Source organism: Toxotes jaculatrix, chromosome 5 (assembly GCF_017976425.1).
Source record: "Toxotes jaculatrix isolate fToxJac2 chromosome 5, fToxJac2.pri, whole genome shotgun sequence".
Taxonomy (NCBI): domain Eukaryota; kingdom Metazoa; phylum Chordata; class Actinopteri; family Toxotidae; genus Toxotes; species Toxotes jaculatrix.
This window is the reverse complement of record NC_054398.1, coordinates 15169404-15195524: the sequence shown is the minus strand read 5'-3', so window position 1 is coordinate 15195524 and position 26121 is coordinate 15169404. Positions and strand designations below refer to the sequence as shown.

Below are 26121 nucleotides of genomic sequence, written 5' to 3'. Positions count from 1 at the left end.
ACACATGCTGTTTTATTTCTCTCTATACTTGCTCTAAAGAAGATGACTGAGAAAGACACAGAGACCAAATAAGTCACTGACATTTCTCCCGCCTGTCAAAAGTGGCTTTGTCTACAAGTATCCTCACTCATTGTCAGGCTCGATTCCATTGATCACAGCTCAGGCTCGACACCTTTTTATGTTGCCACTTTGCACTGTGAGTCTCTCAGCCTACGTGCCTTTCTGCTCACAGAAATGTCACTGTTACCTTTTTCAGCTGCATTCCCTGCTGGATATGGGTGTGCCTCAGAGGCTACGGGGGAAAGGCTTCCACACTTGCCAACTTCTTGTCAGTGTCAACAGTGTCAACGAAGACTCCCCTTGAGCACATTCCCAGGAAGACATTTCACTTTTCAATGCACGTTATCCATTAGCACTGGGTAAATATTTGATATTATATGTCAAACATAAAACCTGCACACTGACTGAAATGAAATATTTTATGTAACAATTAGATTCCATAAAGGCTGGATGCTCTGCAAGTCAAAACTGTGACCTGCTCAACCTTATTCTGAACACTGCCAGACAATTCATTTAGCACCATCATCACATCAAAAATTTGATTTTGATTTCACGATCAAATTCCCATTAGGTCGCAGCTGTACTATGTGTTTCATGCTGAATCGAGGCAACAGAACCAGAAACGCTGTCATTTTTATCCCAAGCACGCTTCTTTGTTGTCAAAACCTGGTGCCTACGTCACCCACAATGCAGCTAGGCCATTAGCAGTTTGGTTGGAGAGTCTGGTTTGTTATGCTAGAAGCAGAGCTGCAGAGGTCTGGTACAGTAATCGCACTTCTCTCTAAGTCCACCACCACCACATTTCTTTTATTTTCAAACTTGCAGTCAACCAAAGCTGTGACGACTTCAGGCCATCTATCAAACAGACTTAAGTCCAGGACTTTATCAGTCCATCCCTGACAAAATCTGTATTTTAAAATGTTGTCAAAAAATGTAATAGCCGAGCACTGCACCCACCTTGATGTATCTACACCTACACTATTAATAACTTAAGCTACTATTTACATTCATCAAATTAAACCACACATCTTACAACAGGTGATGAATATTACGCAATAACCATCAGTCATCACGGTAAAGGTTACTGTACTTTCCCATGAACTGAAGTTTCACTCAACTAGCTCCACCTTTCCAGTATAAGCCAGATCAGTAAGCCTGATTTAATCAAGGCTCTGGCAGCCATCAGGCCCACCTCCCCCGGGGTCTAAAACGGAAGATTCCTCTCACTTAACTTACAGTAGGACTTTCTCCCCTCAGAAACTGACAATGATAGCCATCTGGTGTGTCTCCACAGTGTCTCTACTGTTTCATTTAAGGCTATTTGTTTAGTATGTGATTATCTACTACACAGTCACTGCTGGTAATTTATTATCCATGTTATTCCATGTGGGATACTGTATGGCTCAGTTCTGTGTCCCTTATCGTTCTCTCGAGATTCTACCACTCAAATTTAGATAATTCAAATTTAGGACTATAAATGACACTACTTTCTTGTACCAAATAGTAAAAATGGATGTCTTCAGTCTTCAACTGGTGTTGCTGCCACTTCGCCAAATTTGCAACATGTAAGCTATGACTTGCGTCATGAGATAATTTCCTCTTGCGTTAATTTTGATGTGTTTCCCTAATCCAAACAAACACCATATTTGGGACACATGCATTAGCATGAAAGATTTCTGTAGGACAGACTAACATAAGTTTGACACACTGATAAATTCATCTGTTAAATCTCAATTTTCCCATTTTAGAAGTACATCCAAAATTAGACACACCCTAACTAGTCTTGACATTCTTATGCAAAGTTTTATACTTCTGAACTTCCAAGACTGATCTATTCTTGTCCAATTAGTGCAGAACACTGCTGTTTTAAGGGTGCTTTCAGACCAGGGACCTGGGCACGGATCTATGTACACATGACCCCAAAGTCTAGTTCTTTGTTCGCTGTAAATGCTGTGTACAGTACCCAGGCACAAATCAACAATCTGGGCTCAGTCCACTTGAAAAGGCTATCATACCATGTGTGAAAACTACTTGTACAGTATCAAAACGTGGAAGTGGAGTGCTATTTACTATGCTTTGTACTCTTCTTCTTCGTGTTTATTGGTGGATCGCAAACCAGCTAGGTGCATGCCTCCACCTCCTGTATCAGAGTGTGTAGATCCTCAAGTGTTCTCAGGTACGGAAAAACATTACCGATATGAAAGCTGAGCAGCAGGGCAGTGGAGAGGGTGGGCAATCGTACTCAGGCACTGTACGATGAAACTCCAAAACAGCCTAAAACGTGGTACAAACACGATCCTTGCCTTGTTGCACCAGATCCCAGTTCATTCCAAAATCAAGTTCACGTTCTTACTACTTGTATTCAAAGATCTTTATCATCTTACCTGTTTATGTTACAGATCTACTTATGAGCCCATATAACCACCAGGCCCCTTAGATCCTCGTTACGTGGTTTGTTGATTCTTCCACAGCCTGTTCTAAAAAGGACTGAGCTTTTTACTTTCAGCACTTACGGAAGACTGTGGGACAGTTTGCCTAAAAGCATCTAAATCTGTTTATGCTTTTTAATTAGTCCAACTGCACCAACAACATATTTTTATTACCTAGCGTACAGTGGCGATTGATTTAATTTTTGATTTTACTTCACCTTTTTCATTGTGTTAAATTTACCTAAGTAAGACCTCACATACTGTACCTTCTTTTATGGTGCTGGAAATCCTATGCGTCCTGTGTTTGTAGAATGTATATGATAAAGGTATATGTGTGCATACAGTACATTTTCCTTTTGGGTTAAGTACTTTTGCTTGAAATTATTTGAACTGCAGCATTAATCATAAATAGCACACAATCCCCACATGACACATTGATGCCACAGTCGAATGATTAACTGGCTGACATTGTCCAGCTGGACTTGGATTAAACTATTAATTTAACTATGACACATCCCAGTGGTCTAATTAACTGCACTTCAACATGTGCCACTGAGGTAGCTCTCACTTGCGCCAAGAGTAAAAGTACGCCAACACCTTCGCTGCCAGAACCAGGGTTTTAGCTTCTGTTTGTGTTTGTTGACCGCCAGCCAAAGTAACCTTACAGTGCACCATTTCACACTGAAGACGTTTTTAAATGTGCTGTGCGTGGTTCACACAGTTAGAAATACATGCATGTGCTGTGTATAATGGAAGTGGTGCAGGCTCATTTGACTGTGGCTTCTTGTTTTGCAAGTATAGTTTTGTTCAGATGTAAATACAGCAGCTGCCAGTGGCATTTAATGTTGTTGACTTTGGGGTCGTGCAGGGATGATGAGGCAGACTCCCTCTGGCCCCTGGAGGGTTTATGAGTGTTAAAGTTGCGCCTGTCCAGAGATCAACAGATGTTAGTTAACAGATGATAGTTTCCCCATTTCTCTGATAACAACCTGCTGACTGGGGGTGTGCAGGGTGTGCAACTGACTAAGCAGTATGGTCTCAGCAGGGAACACACGCTGCTGTTCCTTAAAATGGTGAGCGCATTTCGTCACATCTCTGCTTTCAAAGGCTCAGGGCTTTAATGTCTCACAGGGAAAATGTCACTGTTCCTTACAGTCGATTTAGTCCCGACCGGCCTGTCTGTTGTAATCAATCAGGTAAATACTCCAGACTTTCCCACTGGTTTCATTATCATCATCACATCACATCAGACGCGGCAGCCAGCTCATCACCCACACACCAAGCTACAGACCACTCCACTGTGCTGTGTTGAATTGCACTGTCTGACCAGCTTTGCACACCATTCTGATAAATAACTGTGAAGTGCTCTTAGCGGCACTGTTTGCAACAGGCGACTGACAGAGTTCAATCAATGCATCTGCCAGAAAATAGAGAGAGGCTAATGAGATTTTCCCTTATTGTGTCGCTGTCATTTTACAGCACAGACACGCTGAGCCTGTCAAATCTTCTCTGAAACATGATGTCTGTCGCTGCTTGTGATTCTTATTTTTGCCTGCTTATAAGCTCAAATATTTCTTTTTATTAAATACTACTAGCACATTTAGCAGACGAGTTTATCCAGAGCAACAAGTCATCAACAATAAGATAATTACCGGTGTTCAGTGTCTGTTAGAAATAGTGAGACATTTCGAGAAAAACAGATATATATGTTCCTTTTTTGCTAAGAATTTGATGTGAACATTAATACCACTCATGTTTGGTAAAATATGAATTCACAGCCAGCAGTTAGCATAGCTTAGTACAAAAACTGAAAACAGCTGGAAATAACTAGTTTAGTTTAGTTTAGTTTAGTTTAGAGGAGCCTTGTGCTGGACTATTTCTCTGTTGGGGTCTGTAATTTCCTGGACTCTCAGAAAGAAAGAAATAGTTCAGCACATAACCCCTCATAAAAACAGTTAATTTAAATTTTTACACTTTTACACAGACTGAACAAATTACTGAATTTTAGGGACAGAGCCAGGCCAGCTGTTTCCCCGTTTTCAGTGTTTATGCTAATCTAAGTTAGCCACGTGTCAGTGGTAGCTTCAGATTTGGTGTACTGTTGGTGTCACTCTGTGGAGTTTTCCATCATAGAAAGTCCTGTTCAACTAACAGACTACCCTCATGCTAGAGAACCTTGAGTTTAGTTTACAGAATGGTGTTTGATTATATAATTTGTTGATTTTTATACCAAATTATGAAGAAATATATTCGACTTCAGTGACATGAGAAAATCAGACTCAGTGCAATGAGAAACCTCAGTAAGTGAATCAAGTTCAAAGAGTCGACATGAAGCACTGATTGTCTACCTTATGGTACTGCAAAATTTGACTCTGCAGCACACAACCCTAATCAGCTGCATCAAAACAATCATTAACTAACCTCCCGCTGCCTCCCCCCTTTTTCTCTGCCTCCTTCTCCACACATGACAGAGGGCGAGACTCCAGACAGCACCTCAGAGACTCCTCGCTTACACTTCTCACACCCCAATGTCCCATCATACCACTTCATAGAGCTCCATAATAGAAACGGGAATTCACACACACCACACACAAGAGACTGAAACAGTAAAGTACACACAGAGAAAAAAAACTTACTTCCACAATATAGTGTTCAGTATGTCCAAACATTATATTATCAGAAGAGTTTTTATGCATTGCTCCTCTCTATAGCTACTCTGTTAATAGCACAGTATATCCTACATGTTGCTGAATGGCCATTTTTTTAAATGACTGCGCAGCACAAATCCTCTGTTGAGCTTTTTATATTAACTGGAGAACTGCTGTCCACTCAGTGGGCACATGTGGCTCCAGACTGAGTGTTTGAAACTATCTAATAATGTTTAATTTGCTCTGTGGGTGTGGGCTTACATAAACACAGGCATAGAGTCGATAGTATCGCTTTCAGAATTACATTAATGGTTACAATTTTGCCATTTCTGAAATAACTTAATATACAGTATATTACTGCCTTTCTAAAGAGCCTTATAGCAGCAGAGAGAACTACAGAAAGTAATTTGCCAAAGATAATCCACCCCCAAACAAACTGAATCACATCACATACATTTTCTACTAACACTGGCCTGTATTATTGCCACAAAAATGGTCTTTTTTTTTCCTCAGATATTTTCCATGGTATATTTTTATACACAATCTCATCAAATCACCATGGTGATTTAAAGTCTCATGCTCACGTGTTATCTAAAGTAAACATTAAAACTATCAACAATAGGTTTTCGTCAGCGACACACCAATCTCTGCTGTGTTTATACAGGCTCTTTAATGGTGTAAAGGTTATAAACCTAAGCCATTGGCTGTAATATGAGTGGTGTCCTCCCATAGGTTGGGAGGTTACAAACACACCATTGATAGGCCTCCTCTGAATGGTGTTAGGAGGAAGCCATCTGCTCCTGTTTATGGTTCATTAACCCCGCTACCCCTGGATAACCAAGCTGCCCCCACAGCAACAGGTACAAGAGGCCTAGGCTCACTTACTGAGATTACACTCAGACAGAAAAAATATATAAACCGCCAAGTCTTGTTTCTGCTTCAACACGGTCCTTGATGCTGAAGTTTACAATTAAACAACATTAACTGGAAAGTCCTTACCTTCCCAAAAGTCCATAAGCATACTGTGAATCTGCCATCAGTAATGTGATCTCATCCTTCTGCATGGATATGACACACTCCTCCAGGGCCTACAGGTGTCAAACACGCAGTATGTTATTTAAAGGACTGGTAACACATATGTAGCCATACCCAAAATACATTTAAGTCCTGTGTATTATGCATTTCATTGCTCTTAACTGATTACTCTTAACAATTTGAAACTATATCTCAAGTTTCACGCATGCGGACCAGCTTTTTAGCTGCACTAGCCACATGACTCAAAGGATGGTAATATTGGGCAACTGGTCCTCTGCTTTGGTCCAGACTGAAATATCTCAACAAAAATTCAATGGACTGCCATGACATTTAGCATAAATGTTTGCGCTTCCCAAGGGATTAACCATACTGACATATTGACATCCCCTGACTTTTCCTCTTATTCTACCATGAAGTTTACCTTTTTGATTTTCAGTGAAATATCTCAACACCTATTGAACTGATTGTCATGAAATTCAGCACACCCATTCATGTTCCAATACCTTGGTTCATGACCCACAAAACTAATGACATTAAAACAGCCACAGTATTGTGTTTTGTACTGTCATTGTGATGTACATGTTAGAACAGTGGGCTAATTTAGTCTTGTTTACCTATTTTCACAGTCTCGATTGGCCACTAATGAAGTGTGATGTGATATAAGCATTCTACACTGGAGAAAACGACCCTGTCAGAGTAAACTGAAGGGTTTCACCTGGTTTACATCTCCCTCTCCGATAACAAAGACAAGCTTGCAGTCCTTCTCCACCACAGTGCGGTCCTCCAGGACACACTGCATCTTCACAGTAACCTCCTGGCCCCAGGTGGGGCACAGGGCGTGCAGGTCCCCAGGCTTCAGGACCTTCTTCCTCAGCAGACGGTCCTCTGCGTGAGGAAAGAAGAAAAGGTCATGCAAGAGGAAGCGGGGTTAATCTGCAAGATGTTGGTACACACGTGCTCAGAAACAGCCACAAACACACCAAGCTTGATCTCAGTCACATTTTGGTCACTTTTCTTCTTTTGCAGTTTCAAATCAAAATTAAATCTAAAGGTCAAAGCTAAGTAAATGAAAAGCACTAGTCCCTGATAAGTTAGGGGAAGTCTTTGAAAGATTAGCTACCACATCTAAAATGTGTGTCTCTACATGTAATGTGCTGTTCATTGAAGTATCCTCACCTGTGATGTCCTGCCAGTCCTCTGCCATAAACAGCTCCTCAAAGGTCGAGGAAGTCCACTCCTCTGTCGCATATTCTGTAAAGAGACTCTCTGCTGAGCTGTCCCTCTCCAACACATCCTCTTCTTCTGATGGGTCTTGAAATCTTACCATCTTCCAGCTGTTTGTTTTTTTCAGTTTCCTCCGTTCCTTGCATTCTGTCTCTCCACCTTCTCGCTCGGGATCACAGGGGCTTTTTATCTCAGTGCTTTTACTCGGTCCTGCACAGCTCTCCGTTTCAGCCTGCTCTTGTCTTTGCAGCTCCTCGCCTTTCTCTGCAGGCTCGGTGTGACTGTCCTTGTCAACAAACTCCAAAACGGCCTCTCTTACCTCAGGCTCTGTGGGCTGCACTGCAGTGTCTTTATTCTCTTCACAAGATGGATCTGTCTCCATTTCACTGCAGAGAGCGATGGACACCATCTGCATTAGCCTCCAAAAGAGATGATCCTCCTTGACGAGCCAATGTTCCACTTAGGTGTAAGTTAGTAGTTCTGTCGTGAACCAAATTCTGCCACCTACACTCTGTCAAAACAAAAAAAATATCTCCATGATGTAATATTTACAAAAATCCATGCTGTGTTTCATTAAATCCAATTCAGAATGCATCCCTAAATCCTGGCTTCCTCTACGTTTTATTTTAAGCTTTGTCCCGCCTGCAGCTGCGTAGTTTCTGCAGTTCTGTTGCACTTTGACCTTCTCTGTCCCCTGCTTGTATCCGTCTTAGTCTATGTAGTCCAGTGATGTGGCAGCAACAAAAAATGATCAATGTAAAGAAACTGTGCAGCGCAACGAAGCACTCTCAGCCAGCAGGCTTGTGCAGTGGTAATCTGCAGGATTAGAAGAGAAAAACCTAATCTGCCAGAACGTCTGTAAGCTTCTTAATGACTTCACCGTCGTGCCCCACAACGCAGTTTCCATGAATGCAATCTACCAGTAAGATCTCAGGAGATACAAGCTCTAACTTAATTTGCTTTGAATTACATTGGGAGATTTTTATTTTCACTTTTTAAGATGTGCCACAACATTCACCAAAGAGTGCAGACTGTAAAACTGACACTGGATTACAGATTACATGCAATATGCTGTGTTTATGGTGTAAATCTCCTGGAGGCTGCACATTTTTTATTAGTTACACAATTAATTTAGGGATATTCACAATAATTCTTAAAAAATTGAAACAAATTTGACTTTTAGCTAAAGTGGTATAGGTCTAACATTTTGGGGCAGTAGTGAGATTTAACATCACTTCCAAGATCCTAACAAGCTTTACCTCATAATACAGCAATGCATCATGAATTAATCTAAAGGTTCAAGTCTTGTGGCTCCAAAATATATATCTTACCTAAAAACATGCACTTATTCACAGAGAGTGATATAATGATTAAAAGGCTGAGATAACATGGATTAAAATGTTAAGAGGCTGCTGTTACTGCTTAAGTAGACGCTATGAATCTGTCATTCTCAGCAAACAAATAGCGCAGAACGTTATCCAATTTTGACATTTACGTACCAGTGCAAGATTATTCATCCCTTCACCTTTTAATCAAAGCAAAGTACAAAATTTACAAAATATCATGTATTATATCAAATATTTGGTTGTCAAGTCAAATGCTTCAGAATCATATTTCCACAAAGAAAACATAGAGTTTGTGAAGGAAATATCAACACTGCAGGAGCAGAACTAGGCTAATGTGCGACCAATAATACTTAGACGTCAAAAGCCTCCTGAGCATATCGTAAATAAACAATGCTTTATTGACTGTGAGGCTGCTCTTTAATCCACAGCCAAAGCATGTTTTCCATCAGGGATTAAATTAATCCAAATTCAATATTTGTCTTTTAATTTCTGTGATTGGAGTTTGTTCTTTCATGAGGACTCTGCTTTAAAACAATTTGGATATATTTTTATAACAAATACCTTCATTTTATGCTACTTTTGACTTCTATTCCACTACATTTTACTCTGCCCATTTTTTTTTGTGACATCTACATTAACGTTTCAAATTAATATACTCACTCAAAACATATGATAATCTTCTAAAATATGATGTGTTGTGTTGGATTAAACTACCCAACAGTACAGAAACTAGTTCAAATCCATTCTATTTTGATAAACAATTAATCATCAACTTGAGTGAAAATGAAGTTATTTTCTGGTTTTAGCTTCTAAAATGTAAGGTTGTGCTTCATTTATTCAATGTCTTTGGGTTTTAGACTGCCACTAGGACCAAACAAGACATTTTAATATTTCACTTTAGGCTATCAGAGATTGTTATGTGCATTTTTTTAACCATTTCCTGGTAATGAATTACTATTTGACTAATTGAGAAAATGATCAGCTGATTAACCAATGATGCAGCCCAAATAATAACAGCCTATCACATTTACCTAAAGCTAATTTAGCTGATAATACCTCTGTACTTGAGTGAAATCCTGAAGACTGAGCATTTATGTGTAAGAGAATTTTTTTCTTTTTATGTTGTACTGGTACTTTAAATCATCTAAATAGTTCTTCCACCACAGTTTTTCATAGGTTGCGATTTGATTACAATTTCTGTGCTGCAGTGCACAAATAAATATGAATGCTGTTCACAAAATGCCAGCTATTTTTCACTCATACATTTGTCTGAACGTGCATTTATACTTCCTCGTGTGTGTGCTGCAAAAGTATATAAAGTGCATTTACCATAATCCAGTTGGAGGAGGGAAACTTGGACCTAACCCAGAGCAAAAACAGATCAAAGACAAGATAAATACAGGCTGGAAGCTCTGGGGGCACAAACGGCCAACGAGTGTGACCTGGAAAGCTAAAGTGAAATCTTTCTTTAGTTCGTACTTTTGTGTGTGTGTATGTGTGTGTGTGTGTGTGCATGTGCATGTGCGTGCGCGCGCTAGCCCCGCCCACACGCTCTCTCCTCCGTGACGTTCCGGGCTGAATGTCACCAATAGTCTTCAGTTGTAGAAATGGCAGCGCTGAGACAGGAGCATCGGTATGGGCTCTCCTGTGGCAAAATCAACAAAAACACCCCGAATCAAACTCTTTACCACGTCAAACTCACTGACACTGCCATCCGGACCTTGGAAGCCTACCAGAACCTGAAGGTAAGAAAAACGATCGAGTTCAACTTTGGAGCTTGTGTTTGTTTTGGGTTTTTTTTTTTTCCTTTTTCTTAATCGCCTCCCAACTCCGGGAACTGCACAATCCCTACTGAAAACGCAGCTTGTTCTTACTCTTAAAAGAAAAAAAAGTAAAGTTACCAAATACTTTGGTAGACTGTGGACTGCTCAGATCTCATCGACAAAAGCGCTGGTGGCTGATAAATGTAGGCTGTGCTGGTTTATTCTGGCTGTGTTACAGTAGAAGGCAGACTGAGCTTGATTTATTGTGATCATCACAGGCAATTCAATAGAGTCTGGGGAACGAAGGGATTTCACTGAATTCTCCTGTAAGCCCCGACTAAAATGTGTTTTTGAGCAGAAAAGGAGAAGCTCAGTCTATTTTACACTGTGCATGTCTGCTTGTTTACCAAAAGCGTAATTTCCCGAAAAACCAAGAGGTATTAAAGTTCCCATATGACAAGGGATTTGTGATTGTGCGCTGAGCTTTAAATGCTCGCTGTTTTCTCCGTTTTTCTTTACACACATTACATCTGAAATTCATTATTCAGATTATTAGCGAACACAGATGATTGTCAGTCATAAAATGTTAAAAAAAAAAAAAAAGCTGTCTTCCCTGCTCGTTTTGCTTTCGGGAATAAATTAATGAACAAGCTATCAAGCAAATTATTCGACTCCTCTGAATCGGGAGACTGTTTTATTGCTTTTATGGTCCATTAGTTTAGACCGAGATAATTTAGTCTATCCAAATGTCTTTCCCAGAGCAATGCTTGATAAGACAGTCAGTCCTGGCTCCATTTGGTTGAGTTTTTTTTTTTCTTTCTTTCTTTTTTCTAAGCCGTCAAAACAAATAAGTGTATATGCGTGTGCGCCACAGTCCCTACTGGCCATTATAGAACTAGACCTGGATGTGGGGGTCGGTGGTCCAGCTGTATAGTCAGGGCTGGACAAGTTGTTGCTCGGCTCTTGTGTATTATTGTTTTTTGCCCTTTACACGCCTGGAAGCCCGCCCAGCTCCGGAGCTCATTGGTCTGTGAAGCAGAGTAAACTCCAGAGCTCACGCAGCCTGACAGCTTCCTCCAGGCCAAAGCAGGCAGGCAGGCAGAGGTTACTGCGAAAGTTTTCCAAGTCAAAGACCACCCCAGATAATACTGCGTTAGACCTCTGCTCTCACTGTGGTGTGGAAGATTTTGTCCTCAGGAACTTCAACCTGAGAGAGTTTCTGTTATTACTTGCTTATGATTTTCGCGTATGGGTTGCCACTGAGGAGAGAGACTTGTGAAACCTAAAATAAAGAGCCAGACATAAAACAGTTATAGACAAGTTGTTAATAAATGACTGAAATCCAAATGCTCCAGCTGGAGGAGGATAAACACCAGACAAATGGATTTTCCACAACCTGGCAACCCCCCAGTTCAAATTCTTATTAGTGGCTCATCACTAATGTACAGAGTATTATTAAATGATTTATTAACATTTATAAAGCTATTATTTACAGATTATAATGCTTCCATCAACAGTACCTAATTAGAAATGGGTACAAATTAATCAACTAATTGTTTCAGCTCAAGTAAATGCTCCAAAATATGAATAATTCTTCTCATATATCAAAGTATCATACAAAGAAATGAGCTGCCTCACTCATGATACACCCTCTTAAAAATGATCAAGTCAAATTCAGACCTTTAACAAATCAGATTTAGCCCTACAGCTGTGTTTGTAATATGTAACAAACATTATGTGCTCTAATATTTATTATTCCATTCAATATTAAAAGCTAACTGATGATGAAGAAAATCACAGCGATACTCCTCGATAGGGAAGACATTTCCCAAAACCATTAATAATAAATTAAGAGTGCTGTCAATCATGGGCACAGCTGTACTTCATAGATAATAGTCTCAACCTATTAACCATGTATCATGTTGCCTCAAAGGCAGACACTTTTTTATGATTTTGATATTTCTTAGACGAGAAAAGAAACATCATGATGTTTGCAAGCTTAAGCCAGGTACACTGTGGTCTTGGAGAGCAGTGCAGTTTTTTTTGTTTTTTTTTAACAAACCACAGCACTGAGGGCTTATAAAAAGTACCTTTTTAAAGAAATATAATTGGTTTCAGAAGGAGCTTTGTCTTTCCTTTGAGATCTGTTTTAGCCTTTATTTATTTAATCAATTAGAAATCAGATGAAACACACAGGCACAACAAGAACATGCTCAGCCAACTGACTGAAGTTTTCTGTAGCTATGGATTGATTAATCTCACACATTCCTCTGCAGATTAAGGCCAGATTCAACTGTAGACTTAATGATATGGAAATATGACAGGAATTCATCAGGGCAAAGCCAAATGGAAAATGATATTTATGGTGTTTTGGCATTTAAAGAGAAAAGTTTACCAGCTTTGTCTAGAGAAATCTACTGAGTAGAGCTGGAACAATGGCAATATATTTTCACTCATAATACATGAGCTGTCTATTTGATTTAACATGAACATTTCTTTTTTTCTCTCTCCTCAGGCATCACTATCAAATCAGCCAGCGATTTGCTTCAAGGGGAGCCAGGGGGTAAGATGTTTTGCATACTCTCCCTAATGCCACAAAAATTGAATGCTCTAATTAGTTCTGATTTGCTGTGGAGCGCACTTGTGACAGTTCCTCTGCACATTTTTTTTTGATTCCCAAGCATCCAGTAAGCACTTGCATGCATCCACACAGAGGTCGGCCTTGTGCCTTCCTAAATGTTGGGATGATTTTCGTGTTGTGTCATTTCTTGGAACACTGAAAATGAAAGATACAGTGATCGACATGGAGAACGTGGCTAGCTGTTTATAGGCCAGAGCCCAAGTTCTGAGTGAAAGGTGTCATTTTCTCAGTTATACTATGTGGTGTCAAATATCCTGGACTGCATATGTATACACAGAGACAAGGTACGTAGTCTACAAAAACACTTGCCACTGAAAGCAAATATGGCATTCCTGTGAAGCGGCTGTAAAGAAAGATGCCTGTGTCCAGCTATTACACCCTCCCCGGCTCTGCCTGCTAGGCCACTACACATTTACCACACAATCAGCCCCATCTAAAAGGAGCTGTTCTAATCCCCGCAAGAAGCCGATCGCATTGACGAAAGTGACTGTACACAAACGCTGGCCCTGTGTGCTCACACGGGCCCTGGAAGCCCTAAGCCAGGGTACGCTATACCCCCAGGCTGCTAGCCAGGTTACTGGGTCAGGCTCACAACTGGGGAGGCTTTGTTCAGGGAGGGGGAGGAGGTAGGGGAATTGGCGAACCCCAGGGAGCCCCCCCCACCCCCGTCTCCATGCCTGTTGTCTCTGTGCAGACATGAAAGATTTGAAATACAGGAATGATACAGGAGCTGTGGAATTTTTCTCCAGGAAAACATGCAAAATGTGTTCAAAACACAAATAATCAATGTAAACATGTAATGAGACATCTGTAACACAAACCGTATATTAACCTGCTTAGAAGAGTCCCTCTGTGAAGCAATGTTAAGTGAGTGCAATTTAAGTGTGCTTTAATCACTGAATAGGATTTGGTGATTATATCTTGGCTGGCACATTACATATTCAAATTGCTTTGCGGAATTCAAGCATAGGCTCCCTCCCCCTCTGACAATAGTCTCTGAGCTGGACGATTGGGCATTAATGAGGTAGCTGCAACCACTGGTGGTGGGGGAGGCCAGATTAAGCCGTTAGTGGGGGGAGGATGTTGGTGAACATGGCAGTCTGGCATACAACAGACCGAGATGATAACTAGTATCTGTGTCTCCAGGTTGGACGGTTGCGGCATCACAGATGTAGGTATTCCCCTATTTTTCATTTGTTGAATACGCGCTCGCTGAAGCTCATCCCTTCCCCAAAAGCAGCACAAGGTTCAAGAGGTCATGTGTAGCGAGTGAGGAGGTTTGTGTCCACTGACAGTTGCCAGCTGTAGAGCCTGTTCACAGAACTGCTTCTGTCTGATCTTTTTTTCTCACTGGCTCATGTCACATTTCCTGTAAAGGGGCACTTCCAGGGCCACAAAAACCAGAGGAATTCTTCAAATCACTGTCCTGGCATCACTCCAGGGCTCAGCGGTATCAGGGGCCAGGGCGCCTATCGAGAAATAGCACGCTGAGGTTTTCAGCTGCCTTTCTCTCTGACCCTGCGGCATTTAGCCCTACTATTGTAAATTGTTTGCCAAGCTTGTAATCATGCAACCAAAGACACAAGCTCTCAGTTTCCTCTGAAGCTGGAGTTCAAGGCAGCTGTGAAACTTACAAATTAAATTACAGAAAAATCTGCTTTTGAATCTAGCTAATGTCTAATTTTACTCACTTAAACTGGGTGTAAAAACAAATTTAAAGCTGGATAATATTGGAGGAAAGTGAACTGAGTGGGTTTGATCAATAACTACCGTCTAGAGCAGTGAAAGGGAAAAAAATGTGGAGATGGTGATGCAACTATAAAGAAATAAGGAGAAGTAGAGAGATACTCTTTTCACATTTTGTAAAAACTCCAAGCTGAAAAGAAATTAGATTGTGGATTACTTTGAAATCATCAGAAGGGATTAAGGAATATATTCAGAGCTGGTCTGGGTTCCCATGGCCTGGAATTTCACATCCTAGTGCTTATTTTCCTTCAGGCCTGGCAACACCGCCTGCTTGTTGGCATGATCTATATCCATTTAGTAAGAAATGAACCTTGTGTTAGTTTTTATTTTGTAGCTCCACGCCATAGGGCATGTATTGATTGGGTAATGTATTTTATCCACTTTAACTAAAGTACTGCTTGTTAGTTAAAAGCACATACTATACCTACTTTTTGTACCACTGAATATAAGTTTTATGGATGTAATATTGTCATACTAAACATGGACATTACATTTGATTACTGTGTGCTGTTCTGTGTCAGGTGTGACATCGGCTTCATTTCCTCCTCAGTTCATAAATGTTGAATTGCAGTTGCCAGTGTAATTGTTTTTGTTTATGGCTCTGTCTTTTTTTATGTGCACAGCTGTCACATAAAGGCAGCAGTGTTGGGATGAGGGGAATGTAGAGGTGCTCTTAAACATATTCTCATGACAACTGTGTGTGAAGGCTGAGCTTCCCCTGGGCTACCTCCCGCCTGCCCTCTTGATTATTGTGCCATTTCACCCCATGCCTTGGCTGAATCCTAAGGAGACATCAGGGCCTCTATCTCACACACGGCTGCTCTGACTCTACCCCCCGCCACCATACCGCTTTGCTTCGCCTCCTGCTCACACTGCAAATAAGCTTTTGCACAGTGCGAGTGTCTATGAGTGCATGCACACATCATTTTTTTTCCTCCTTTTTTTTTTCTGGAAGCTAATTAGAATAACAATAACAGGAATGTGGTTTGAGAGCTGTCTTCTCCCAGTGGCATCGCAGTGAGAGGGAGAATTGTCCCACGTGTTTCTGAAAGGGCACACGTCGCTCTATTCATCCAGATGTGTTAAGCGAGGCAAAAGTCTGTGTGTTCTCTGCTCGTCCGAGGCCCGATATGTTTATGCGGAAACACTTGGACTTAGGATTTTTAGATCATACAGTATATTTTAGGAATAGGCCTCCTGAGATCCTGCGTTTTCTTTAGTTAGCTCCTCTGTCATTATTGTATTCTTTAGCCTCAAACAAGGGATCTGAAAGGATGCCATGGTGACTGTGGCAGTGTTGTAAGAGTATTTTATGGTTACAAGAGTGCTGTAAAAGATCAGAAATCAATGGCACAAACTGGGCAGGCAGTATGACCAACCGTGGCAAAACGTAAAGTTGCCCGGATTAGAACACAAACACAGCGAAACACATACAGAGTTGTGTCTCCTTGTTATGGTTTTGCGTTGTTTATTTACATTCCAAGCTAATTTGGAACCATCAGGGCTGAAGATGTAACCGCCACCCTAGGAAACTGGAAATAGCAGTGAGAAAAACTCACAATAACAACACAGGCTGCTATGAAAAGAGACTGAGGGAATATGCAGATTTGAAAACAGTTTGATTAGTCATTAAGTTATAGGTTTGATATCCACAAAGTCAGCAAGCAACACCTTGAACAATTCAGCTTAAAGAATTAATTGAAACATCAGCATGTAAATAAATAAAACACTCAGTCAGTTTTCTTCTTTACCGGGCTCTGAGAAAAGTCTGCAGGTATGTAATATTCACAGTCTCCAGCTGCCTTGCAATTTTTTTTTTAAATACAGTTTTAGTTTTATAAATCTTTTAAGAGAATTAAGCCTCAATTCACAAACTAAAGATGTTCAAATCATACACCATTAAGATCTTAAAAGATTAAGATGATTATAAGAAATTACCTATATTACAAATTTTAAAATCACAACTGTGTAAAACTGTGGATTATTAATTTATCCATTAAGTCATTTAGTATTGTAGAGATAGTGTAGGCACTGGCATCTAAGGCATCTTATCGCAAACATTTTTTTTCTTGGATGTAAAAATGCAGCATAACAGGATATGAGCAACATACACACTGCAAGTAAACACAGGCCACGTTTCTGTGTACAGTAGTGAGGAGTCTTTAAAACTTGAAACCAACACCAGAGAGCTATTGTTTAACCTAAAGACAGACAGAGAGATTTAACAGGCTTATGTAATCCGTAGTGGTTTGGTGGTGGAAGATACACACTGGATAAATATGACTATTTTCACTAGATTTTTAGAACAGTTGTGTCTGTGTTTCCTCTATAATTAAAATAATCAAGTCCAATGAATCAAGATTTACCTAGACATGACAAGCAAATTTTGAAAGCTTTTAAGTTTTAAACTGAATTTACTCATCATGTTTTTTATAAACAACAGGGATACTATTGCACATATAAAAACAATGATCCCTGCCCTTTCCTACACCCGTATGTTGAATGTGTTTGATAGCTCAAGCAAGTTCATTGTGTTGTTTGGCTTACCTCTTCCTAGTGAATGCGATCTGATTTCACACATCACATCTCATTGCACGTTTTGGATTTTCCCCTCTTTCTCCAAGTTTCCCTGCAAGTTAATCAGGTTTGGACATACTTTCCAATGCACAATCTGTGAATTGTTAAAGGATTACAGACTTCTTGCTTGCGTGGAGAGAAAAGTCCGGTAATGGGAGTAGAGAGCAGAGCTCCAAGTGGTTTGTGGGGTTGCTCCAATGAAACAGCAAGAAATCAACAAGGGAAACACATTACTGATGTCAGTGCATCTGAGGTATAGAAACCAGCGTTTCCTAACATTCCTGATTTAAAAAAAATACTTTTAGTTTACATGTTGTGATGAGAGAAAACAGCAGCCTACCACTTAAAAACAACATAATTGGAGGCTTTTTAGTGTTTTCTCCATTCCTCTGTGTATGAGGAGGAAGGCACCTACAGTAAAGAGGGGTGGGGGTGTCAGGGGTGGGAAGAAGGAGAGTGTTTGTTAAGGTTGACAGATTAGCCCCAGCTTCTTGGAAAAAGACTGATTCTGCTTGGCATAACAGGCAGTACCTTGGGGGATGCTCGACAGTTGCCCATCCCCATATCCCCACACTAACTCCCGTCAGTCCCCACCCCCTCCCTTCTTTTGCTTTTCCTGTCTGCCAACCCCCCTCAGTGAATAGATCCTCAAGCACAGGAACCACCACATCCATCCAAGCTCAATGAAAGCATGATTTAAACCGTAAGAGGCGATGTCGCATGCTTTGTTTTTCACAAATGAGTCACAGTGGAATAGTAGATCATACTGTACAAAGCTTGAGGACAGTGGATGAGGAAAATTAATCTGACCCCTGTGTTTCTCTTGAGACACTGTTTGTCAACACCACTGCACTTGCTTGACTGCATCTGACACAGAAACATGGCTGACAGTTGGATGTTTTCTGATGTCAGGCCAAAGCAATTAGATGATGCGCGCATGAGATGATGCGTGCATGAGATGAAGTCTGCACTAAGAAATCAACCTATATAAAGAGTGAATCAGGGACAAATACACTTGCTTCAGTCAGGATCCTACCCCCTATTCTTGTACATTCCTAAAGGAAGACTATTTAGGACCATCCCTCATGCACTGGCTCTACTGGGAGCCCCCACCAACCCCCCTCCCCTCCATATACACACACACTCAAACCCCCAATCCCTCCCTTTACCCCCCAACAACACACAGCCACACGTCCCTGCTGTTCATGAATAATCCAGGCGGGCCGACAGGCCATTGCACTCAGCTTTGTGGGGGAAGAAGCTAGAACAAAAGACGGGCAGCTCACAGAGCAGCTATGGCTGAGTAGGCTCAGATGAGAGGACAATGGTAACTAGTGTCAGTACAGACAGGGGCAGGAGGCAAAGACTTCAGAGTAAATCACATATCCAGGCGCCTGCTCCCATCTCAGTGCTGCCATGCCAAATAGCAGAGCTGGGAACCTTGCCTTCTCACTTTCATCTGCAGAGCAAAGAAAGAAAGACAAAGAGAGAAACTATCGTCTCATCTTTCCCAGCAGATGTTTGGCTTTCTAAAACTGCACGGGACTGGGGGAGAAAGTAGATCTCTTTAGTGAAGGTATTTTTCCTTCTTCGCCAAATAGCAGGGTTAAGAACTGTTTAAGCTCATCAAAGATGTGCAGTTTAAACATGCCCAGGGAGTTCAAGTTTGAAGTTCTACAAGGACATCACCGATAGTGCCTTTTGTCCTTGTTCAGATACTGGACCCCCTGCCAAGACTTTCTGTTCCAGTCCAGTTCACACCTTACTACAGCTTGAAAGTATTTGACATCTCCAAACACACTGGGCCTGGAGTAGCAGATGTGGCTCGGCCAAGGCCTCAGAGACAGTTACTGTATCAGCCTATGCTCCGTGGGGGTGCTGCACTGATGAGGTGCTAAGGATTGCTGTTCTGATGCCATTTGGTTGCTCTGACTGTAACTGTCCAACAGCTTTACTCATATCATGACAATGAGAGGCATTGCTGCACACATCTCTCATTGCTGTGTGTTTATGATGCTGCTCAGTTTCATTAAACTGACACATTAATAGTACACTTAATAATAATGATACCCTATTAAGGTTTTCTCTGATTAATTACTCATCAGATTAAATGACTCACACAATCATAATTAGAATAAAATGGAGCATAAGCAATTTAATGAATTGTTCCCCTCATTCTGAGATGGACAAATAACGCCAATTCAGTAGTTATCTCCGTAATTATTGATATCTCTTACTGGAGGAATAACAAATACAAATTACACATAATAAAGGATTTGAATACAAGTGAAAACAGCAGTATCTTAAGTGCTTTTTTTTAAATAATTACATTGCCATGTTTTCCCAAATTAAAAGAACTGAAGTTTTTGGATTTTAATTAGCAGCATTTAGCTTATTTATCATGAGATTAGTCTCATTTTGCACCAGAACATGATCATTATCCATGTGTGTGCCACCAAATCAAATTATTGATGAGGGTGTAAATATTATTTGAACGTAAGAGCAACATCTAATAATTCAGAGATGCGCATAAAAAACAATTTGCTGTCTCAGTGCTTATAGAAATGAATGCAGTTTGGTGGAATTATGTAACCAGAGCGTCTTCTGTTATATAGAAGACGCTGTGTATATACATGACTTATCAGCCCTTGACCTGGAAGCGCTAGAGCAATGTTTTTATTTGAGCTGTATGAGCTACTATTCACTGTCTGAACTCTGTTGGCCAATTTGAAAACTTTAACAGAACCAAACTGTGTGTACTTTTTGTGTGTTCAGTTTCTGCTCTTCTATTTGTGTTTATTCATTGATGATTGCACATAACACATTCCACGGAGTCTGACTGATTAAAGCCTTTTTGTGGCGACAGAAGGTCTAAACCGTCACCAACGGTGTAACTCAGGAGATGCTTGACCTCACTCCCTGCATGTGACCTGTGGGAGTGTGAGGCTTCCACCTCCTAAAAAAAGACAAAACAGTAACATGCACACTCACACACACAGCCTCAGGGGATCAGACCAAAGCTCCAGAGATGTCTATGACTCAGCACCTCTATGTAAATCTACACCTACTACTTGACAGCAGCTTCAGGATCACAAACCTGTTAGCACAAGTTGTGTCACTCACTAAACACATCAAGACTACTCAGAGTTAATTTCATCAGGCTTGGTGGGATGATGATGAAACAGGCCACTATGTATAAATTGGCAGTCACTGCTTAAATCTGTCATCTGTAACCCTCTGGTTATGGAGGCTATGGCAGATTTGTTCAGTTTGTTGTTCTTCTTGTTGGTATGCTGCGAAAATGTCACCAGCTGACCGGGTAACATGATTGTGGATATTTCCTGAAGTGATAAAGATACAAAGCATTGGCACTGTCAGCCAGGGACTCAATAGCAGAGTGATAAAAGATTCTCTAAAGTAAACAACAGTATTTCACCACATTTCACGCACTTGAAAGCCTGACATTCTGCTCGTCTTTGCCATTTGCATGCCTATTGTTTTGACCATTAAAGGCAGACTGTGTAACTTTTGAAATAACACGTCCCACTTAAAGTTAAAGTCATGTACAAGCATTTGGAGCTATAGCCTTACTTGGTCTGGTATGACCAGTAACTTATGGAAGCTAATAATAGCTAACGTTAGAAAACTTAAGATGGATATTACCATGTAAATGATTCAGTTACTCAGTTTGTTGACTGAATGACTCTTCTTATCACTCTAAACTGCGTTTTTGCATCAACTTTTATCTCATAATTGCACTCATTCCCACAGTGGCTGCTGTTATAACAGAGCTTTTACTGCAAATCAGACCTCTTTGCAAGGATGTTTCAACAACATCAAACAAATGAGATGTAAATAGTGAGGTTTGGATGATTTTGTTAGTTTCAGACAGAGCCAGACTAGCTTTTTCCCCTTGTTTCCAGTCTTTGTACTAAGCTAAGCCAACTGGCTATAGCTTCATATTAATCATACACGTGAGAGTGGTAGCAATCCTCAACTCATCCTTTAGCTGTTTTTGTGCAACACTTTGAGGGCTAAGTTTGTGATCCTGCGGTTAGACAGAGAGGCTCCCTTTTAGAATTCAGTAACTGGGAACTAATGGGTTAAATGACATATGGTTATGAAGCTTGAGAAGGAAGCCGTGAATAAAACGGGGGCGACCTCTGAACAGTCTGACCTGAGTGACATTGATTAGAATCTGAATGTGAAGTGTGCACGGTGGCATGGATGGGGATGACAGGCAAAAATAATGCATGGCTGGAGGGGGCTCATACTGCTGCCATCAACTGAAAGACTAGACATGGTGGCACTATTGCAATGCTAAATGTGTAAATGTGCACTCTCATCTAATTGCAAGCTAGCTTTTGTTTAACAGGACTCTCCTTTTAAAGACAAATTCAAATGCATTTCTTTTGCAAGCCTTTCTCTGCATCAATAACCTGCTTTTTGGTGACTTGTTGCTTGTAATTTTGGTCAAGGCGGCTACTACTTTACTCTCTTAAAGTAATAGGTCCTGAGGACATGGCTCGCCGCTTGTCCCTGCTCACTTTGATGCTTTTTTGGTTGATCGTTCCTAATTAGCGTAAAACTCAAAGCAGACATATGCAGGACTCGGCTTTACGACTTCATGTGAACGGTCAGACATAAATAGGGCAGAATTAATGGTCAGCTGTGTGCCTCAAGTGTCCATGGCCTTGTGGGCTCCTTTGCGTTTTGTGTTGACATGGGTGGGCTTGTGCACATGAAGGAAAGCTGGAGGCTGATGGGGGTAGGGTGAATGGCATGCACTGGGTTTTAGAAGAGGAGGAGGGGTGTCGAGGAGAGGAGCTGTTCATTGGCTCTGTGCGGCAAAAAAAACTGCTTATGGCTTTGCTGCATGACTGGGCATTTGTGACAGCTATAGTCCTGCCTGCCACATCTGCCAGGGGCTCTGTGCTCTCAGCCAGTCAGCTTATAATCAATCACTTACGAGTGATAACTAAAGAGGCAGCTTCAAGTCCGTCTGACTCATGTTTGTTTTTCTGGAGACCTGCCGTTAAAAATGCCTCTGTGCTTTGGATAGAGGTGTTACAACAAGGTCTGCCACAAAAAGAAGACAAAGAGAAAAAAAATGTGAACTGTCGCTGCAAACTCACATTAAGTATTACTCATAAGTAAGCACGTATTCATACTTGTAAAGGATGGGGGGGTTAATCATCTACATTTGGCTGAATCTAGGACATTCTATCAACAAAAGTAAACTGTCCATTTTCAGGCTGAAACACAGCTGCAGGCAGTGAAGAAGCAGCTGCCGAATGTGTTTTAAAAGGACATATTACCTGTTGGTTAATGACTTTCTATGTTGAACTGTCCTTTTAGTGAAAGTAGGTTTTTGGGTTATTTTATGTAACAGGTTTCTGACAGAGATAGACTTCATCCTGTTGGCTTGGTTTGTTGCTAGGGAGACATGGGTAGTCACTGACAGGAGAGGTTATCACCCAAGTGAAAAAGCTGTCCGCTGCACTATTGTTATGTTTTGCTTTTCAGACAGGCTCCTCGCACAACTGGCTACAGGTCATCATCCCTGACCTATGGGGTCCCATGTAGCCCCTGTGATTGGCCCAAGAGGGAGATTATTTGGGTCACATTTATTGCGTGAGAAAACAAAAACCAGCAAGTCAAGATTGCTCACATCAGTTTCAATAAAAGAAGTTGCTCATGTTGATTTATTTCATCCAGTGTTTTTCCATTTTGAAGGGACATAGAATCAGATCGGGCTACATTTGGAGGAGATAAAACATGCAACACAGCACTCAAATTAGCACTGCTAGCAGATACACACATGTAACATGTAACAACACTGTAAAAGTGTTAAAGGTTAAAATTAGCATGACTTTGTTTTGTAAACACAAACCGGCTTGGTGTTTAATTTTTTTATTCTCAAGATCTCATACTTTTAAACGTTTCTTATAATTTCATGCTTTCTCTCTTTTTATTTGTCTTGGACAGTACATAAAGATCCCAGCGCCGACCCCTGAATCACCCGATGGACTCAGAGTCTTCTCCTTCTACCTATCCAGTGACAGCAAAGACAAGCCTCAGTCCAGCTTTGACTGCATTCACCAGTATGTCTCAGGGTAAGCAGAACGCATAAGTCTTTCCACAGTCAACCACAGATGGAATTTGTAGTAAATTTGGTGTGCGACTGAGACTACAGGGCCTTACCAAACAGTGGCCTCTCTCTTCAGTACTACAATAACAGACAGTACCACTGTCAGTCTATATGCAAACAAGACTACAATAACACCCAAAGGCTGTAATGCTATGACTGACTCTCAGAGGTGTGACCAATAATAATTGAGAACAAAGAGGTAGTGTTTGTGGCTATGCGGGGTCAAAGGGTGGGATAAAGGGTAATTTTAGAGCTGCTTTCTACTGAAGTCTTTCAGCTTTTATAACTTCACACTTGTTAAGAATGAAGGTTTAGGAAACAGGACTAGAATGTGCACGCAGGCACAAGTCACAGAACCAGTTATATGTGTGTCAGACAACACCACATATCATTGTACAACAGCAATAATCTCTAATGCTTGGGGTTGACAAAAGGCCAGTTAATTGAGCCAAGACAGAGAATCTGAAAGCTTAAACTCTTAAGGCTCCTCTCTTCTCTTCTGTCCTTCTCACAGGGAGGGAAGGGATCACCTGGAGGGCCAGGGCAGCATTCAGGACAAGATCACAGTCTGTGCCACAGACGACTCCTACCAGACAACCAGGGAGCGCATGTCTCAGGTGGAGAAGGACATCTGGAGCCGCTCAGCAATTGAGATCAAGCCGGGGCCAAGTAAGCTTTTGCCTAATGGCTGTAACTACATTCTGCTGTATCTTCAGGCCTCAGTTTTTTGTGGCAGCCTTCAAGCATGCAGGGATCAAGGATAGATAAATGGAGAGATTTCATGTATCCAGAAAGCTTCTAAACCATTGCCTCTCACCATGTCATCCTGCTGATAATTGCCATATGGCGTGGAAGTTATCACATAATTGATCAAAGTGCTGCATTGCAATTATTCATGCGAGAGGGATGCCTCTCTTTCTTGTAATTTTCCTTTCATTTTGACCAGATTGTTCAGGCACTGTGCCAGCTTGCCTGCCAGCACCATTAATGTGATTGAGTTTGCCAGAAGTATGCGCTAACAAGTCTCACGCTGATGAAGTTTTGCCTAAAATGTAATTACACTGACTGGAGTTTAATTCATTTTAATTTGATACAATATTTTTAAATACCATCTAAAGAAGAGGCTACACTTAACCTGGAGTAATCTGGGCATTACATGCAGTATCTCATTCTTGCAATTAATTTTCTTTATTCACTGCCTTCTCCTTGCCAGAGCCCAGTTTTAGAGCCATTGTCGATTAAATTGACCATGCTGCATCTCTATAAATGATGTATCCATGAGGCTTCATGACATTTAGAGGTCCCCTGAGTTTGAATGCTTGTGTAGATTATATTTTAAGAATGGAAACATGCTGTGCAGACCAATCCTAAAACATAATGTTTAGGGTAATTGCTGTAGAAGCCAGCTGCTGGAACCTGTTTCTAGCCATTGCATGCCATGTTTTGCTGCAGATATAGTCTCTAAGAGGCTTTTACAAAAATATATTTACACTTCTGGCACATGTATGCATCTAATAAATGTTGGAAAAGACACAAGAGATCCTGATTAGAAACATGGATCCCATTTGACTTGAACATTATTTTCAAGCTGTCAAGCTTCTCCTGGTCACCAGAGAGTGAAGTAAATGGGTTATGGATCACGGTATGTGCCATAAACAGTGAAAAGCACAGAGTTGTTTTGTGGTGACTGACTGTCTTTTTATGGTACAGTAATGCTATACTCATCAGGAAAAAACTGTCCATATATCAACTCACAATTAGAGGTTGCAGACTAGAAAAATGTCCATAGTTTAGATGATTTAAAGTCAGTTGCATTCAGTGGAAAGGAGGCAGTGACAATTTGTGCTCACCTGGTGTTATATAACTTAAATTTAACTGAATTATGAAATCATTTTAATGTTTACAATTATTTCACCAATTCATTATTCCAAATGGTTGCTGTTTAAAGTATTTGGCCATTGCTCATAAATACACCCACACTACTGTAAAGCATGTTGTTATCCTAAGTGAGACATCGCTGTCATCATGGGAAGTATCATTCCTCAAAAGCTGCCTTGAGACTTAAACTTCCCTCAAGCTGTTTTACTGTATTACCATCAAACAATGGCTCCAGTTGCTGCTTGTTTGAAATGTGGTAGTGCTGGCTGTTTCAGTGCAGGAATGATATTTACCTAAAATCGTCATGACCTGACTCATGGCAGATGTTGAAACAAGCTCTTGCAAGACGGGTGCCTTTTGCACAGCAGATTTAAAGAGACTCCTTGTGAATCTTACATGGAAAACTGATTATTGCTAAAACTGTAATCTAAAGTTCTTTTTAGAATATGAAAATATGTATAGTTTTAACAGTATTACTGTACTGTAAAATGTCCTGGATACGTGTGTTCTCTGTGAAAGTGCTGTCAGTCCTCGACCTATAGCAACCTCCAAAGTATGGCTTAAAGTTGTAATGAGATTACAGTCTGCAGATATCTATAAGTACTGCCTGCCCGGGTCCAACT

General features: G+C 40.8%; 2 protein-coding genes across 4 annotated transcripts in view; one reads left to right on the top strand and one right to left on the bottom strand.

Annotated features, from left to right (window-relative positions):
- The window catches only part of fkbp16 (FKBP prolyl isomerase 16), a 62896-nt gene that overhangs the window by 21730 nt on the left and 15045 nt on the right, over positions 1-26121 (bottom strand). The window contains exons 2-5 of one of the 3 annotated variants that reach the window (XM_041037527.1): positions 10072-10387; positions 7349-7907; positions 6888-7057; positions 6137-6225 (exon numbers count right to left, since the gene is read on the bottom strand). In XM_041037527.1, the coding sequence (XP_040893461.1) occupies positions 6137-6225; positions 6888-7057; positions 7349-7811 (722 nt within the window). In that variant the 5' untranslated portion in view covers positions 7812-7907; positions 10072-10387. The remainder of the gene's footprint in view (positions 1-6136; positions 6226-6887; positions 7058-7348; positions 7908-10071; positions 10388-26121) is intronic. The other 2 variants (XM_041037530.1, XM_041037528.1) reach the window with 2 other exon arrangements.
- Positions 10346-26121, top strand: part of LOC121181581 (RNA polymerase II elongation factor ELL) — a 25702-nt gene continuing 9926 nt past the window's right edge. Inside the window, exons 1-4 of the mRNA XM_041037526.1 lie at positions 10346-10487; positions 13021-13068; positions 23458-23585; positions 24135-24289. Of these exons, the coding sequence (XP_040893460.1) occupies positions 10350-10487; positions 13021-13068; positions 23458-23585; positions 24135-24289 (469 nt within the window). The 5' untranslated portion in view covers positions 10346-10349. The remainder of the gene's footprint in view (positions 10488-13020; positions 13069-23457; positions 23586-24134; positions 24290-26121) is intronic.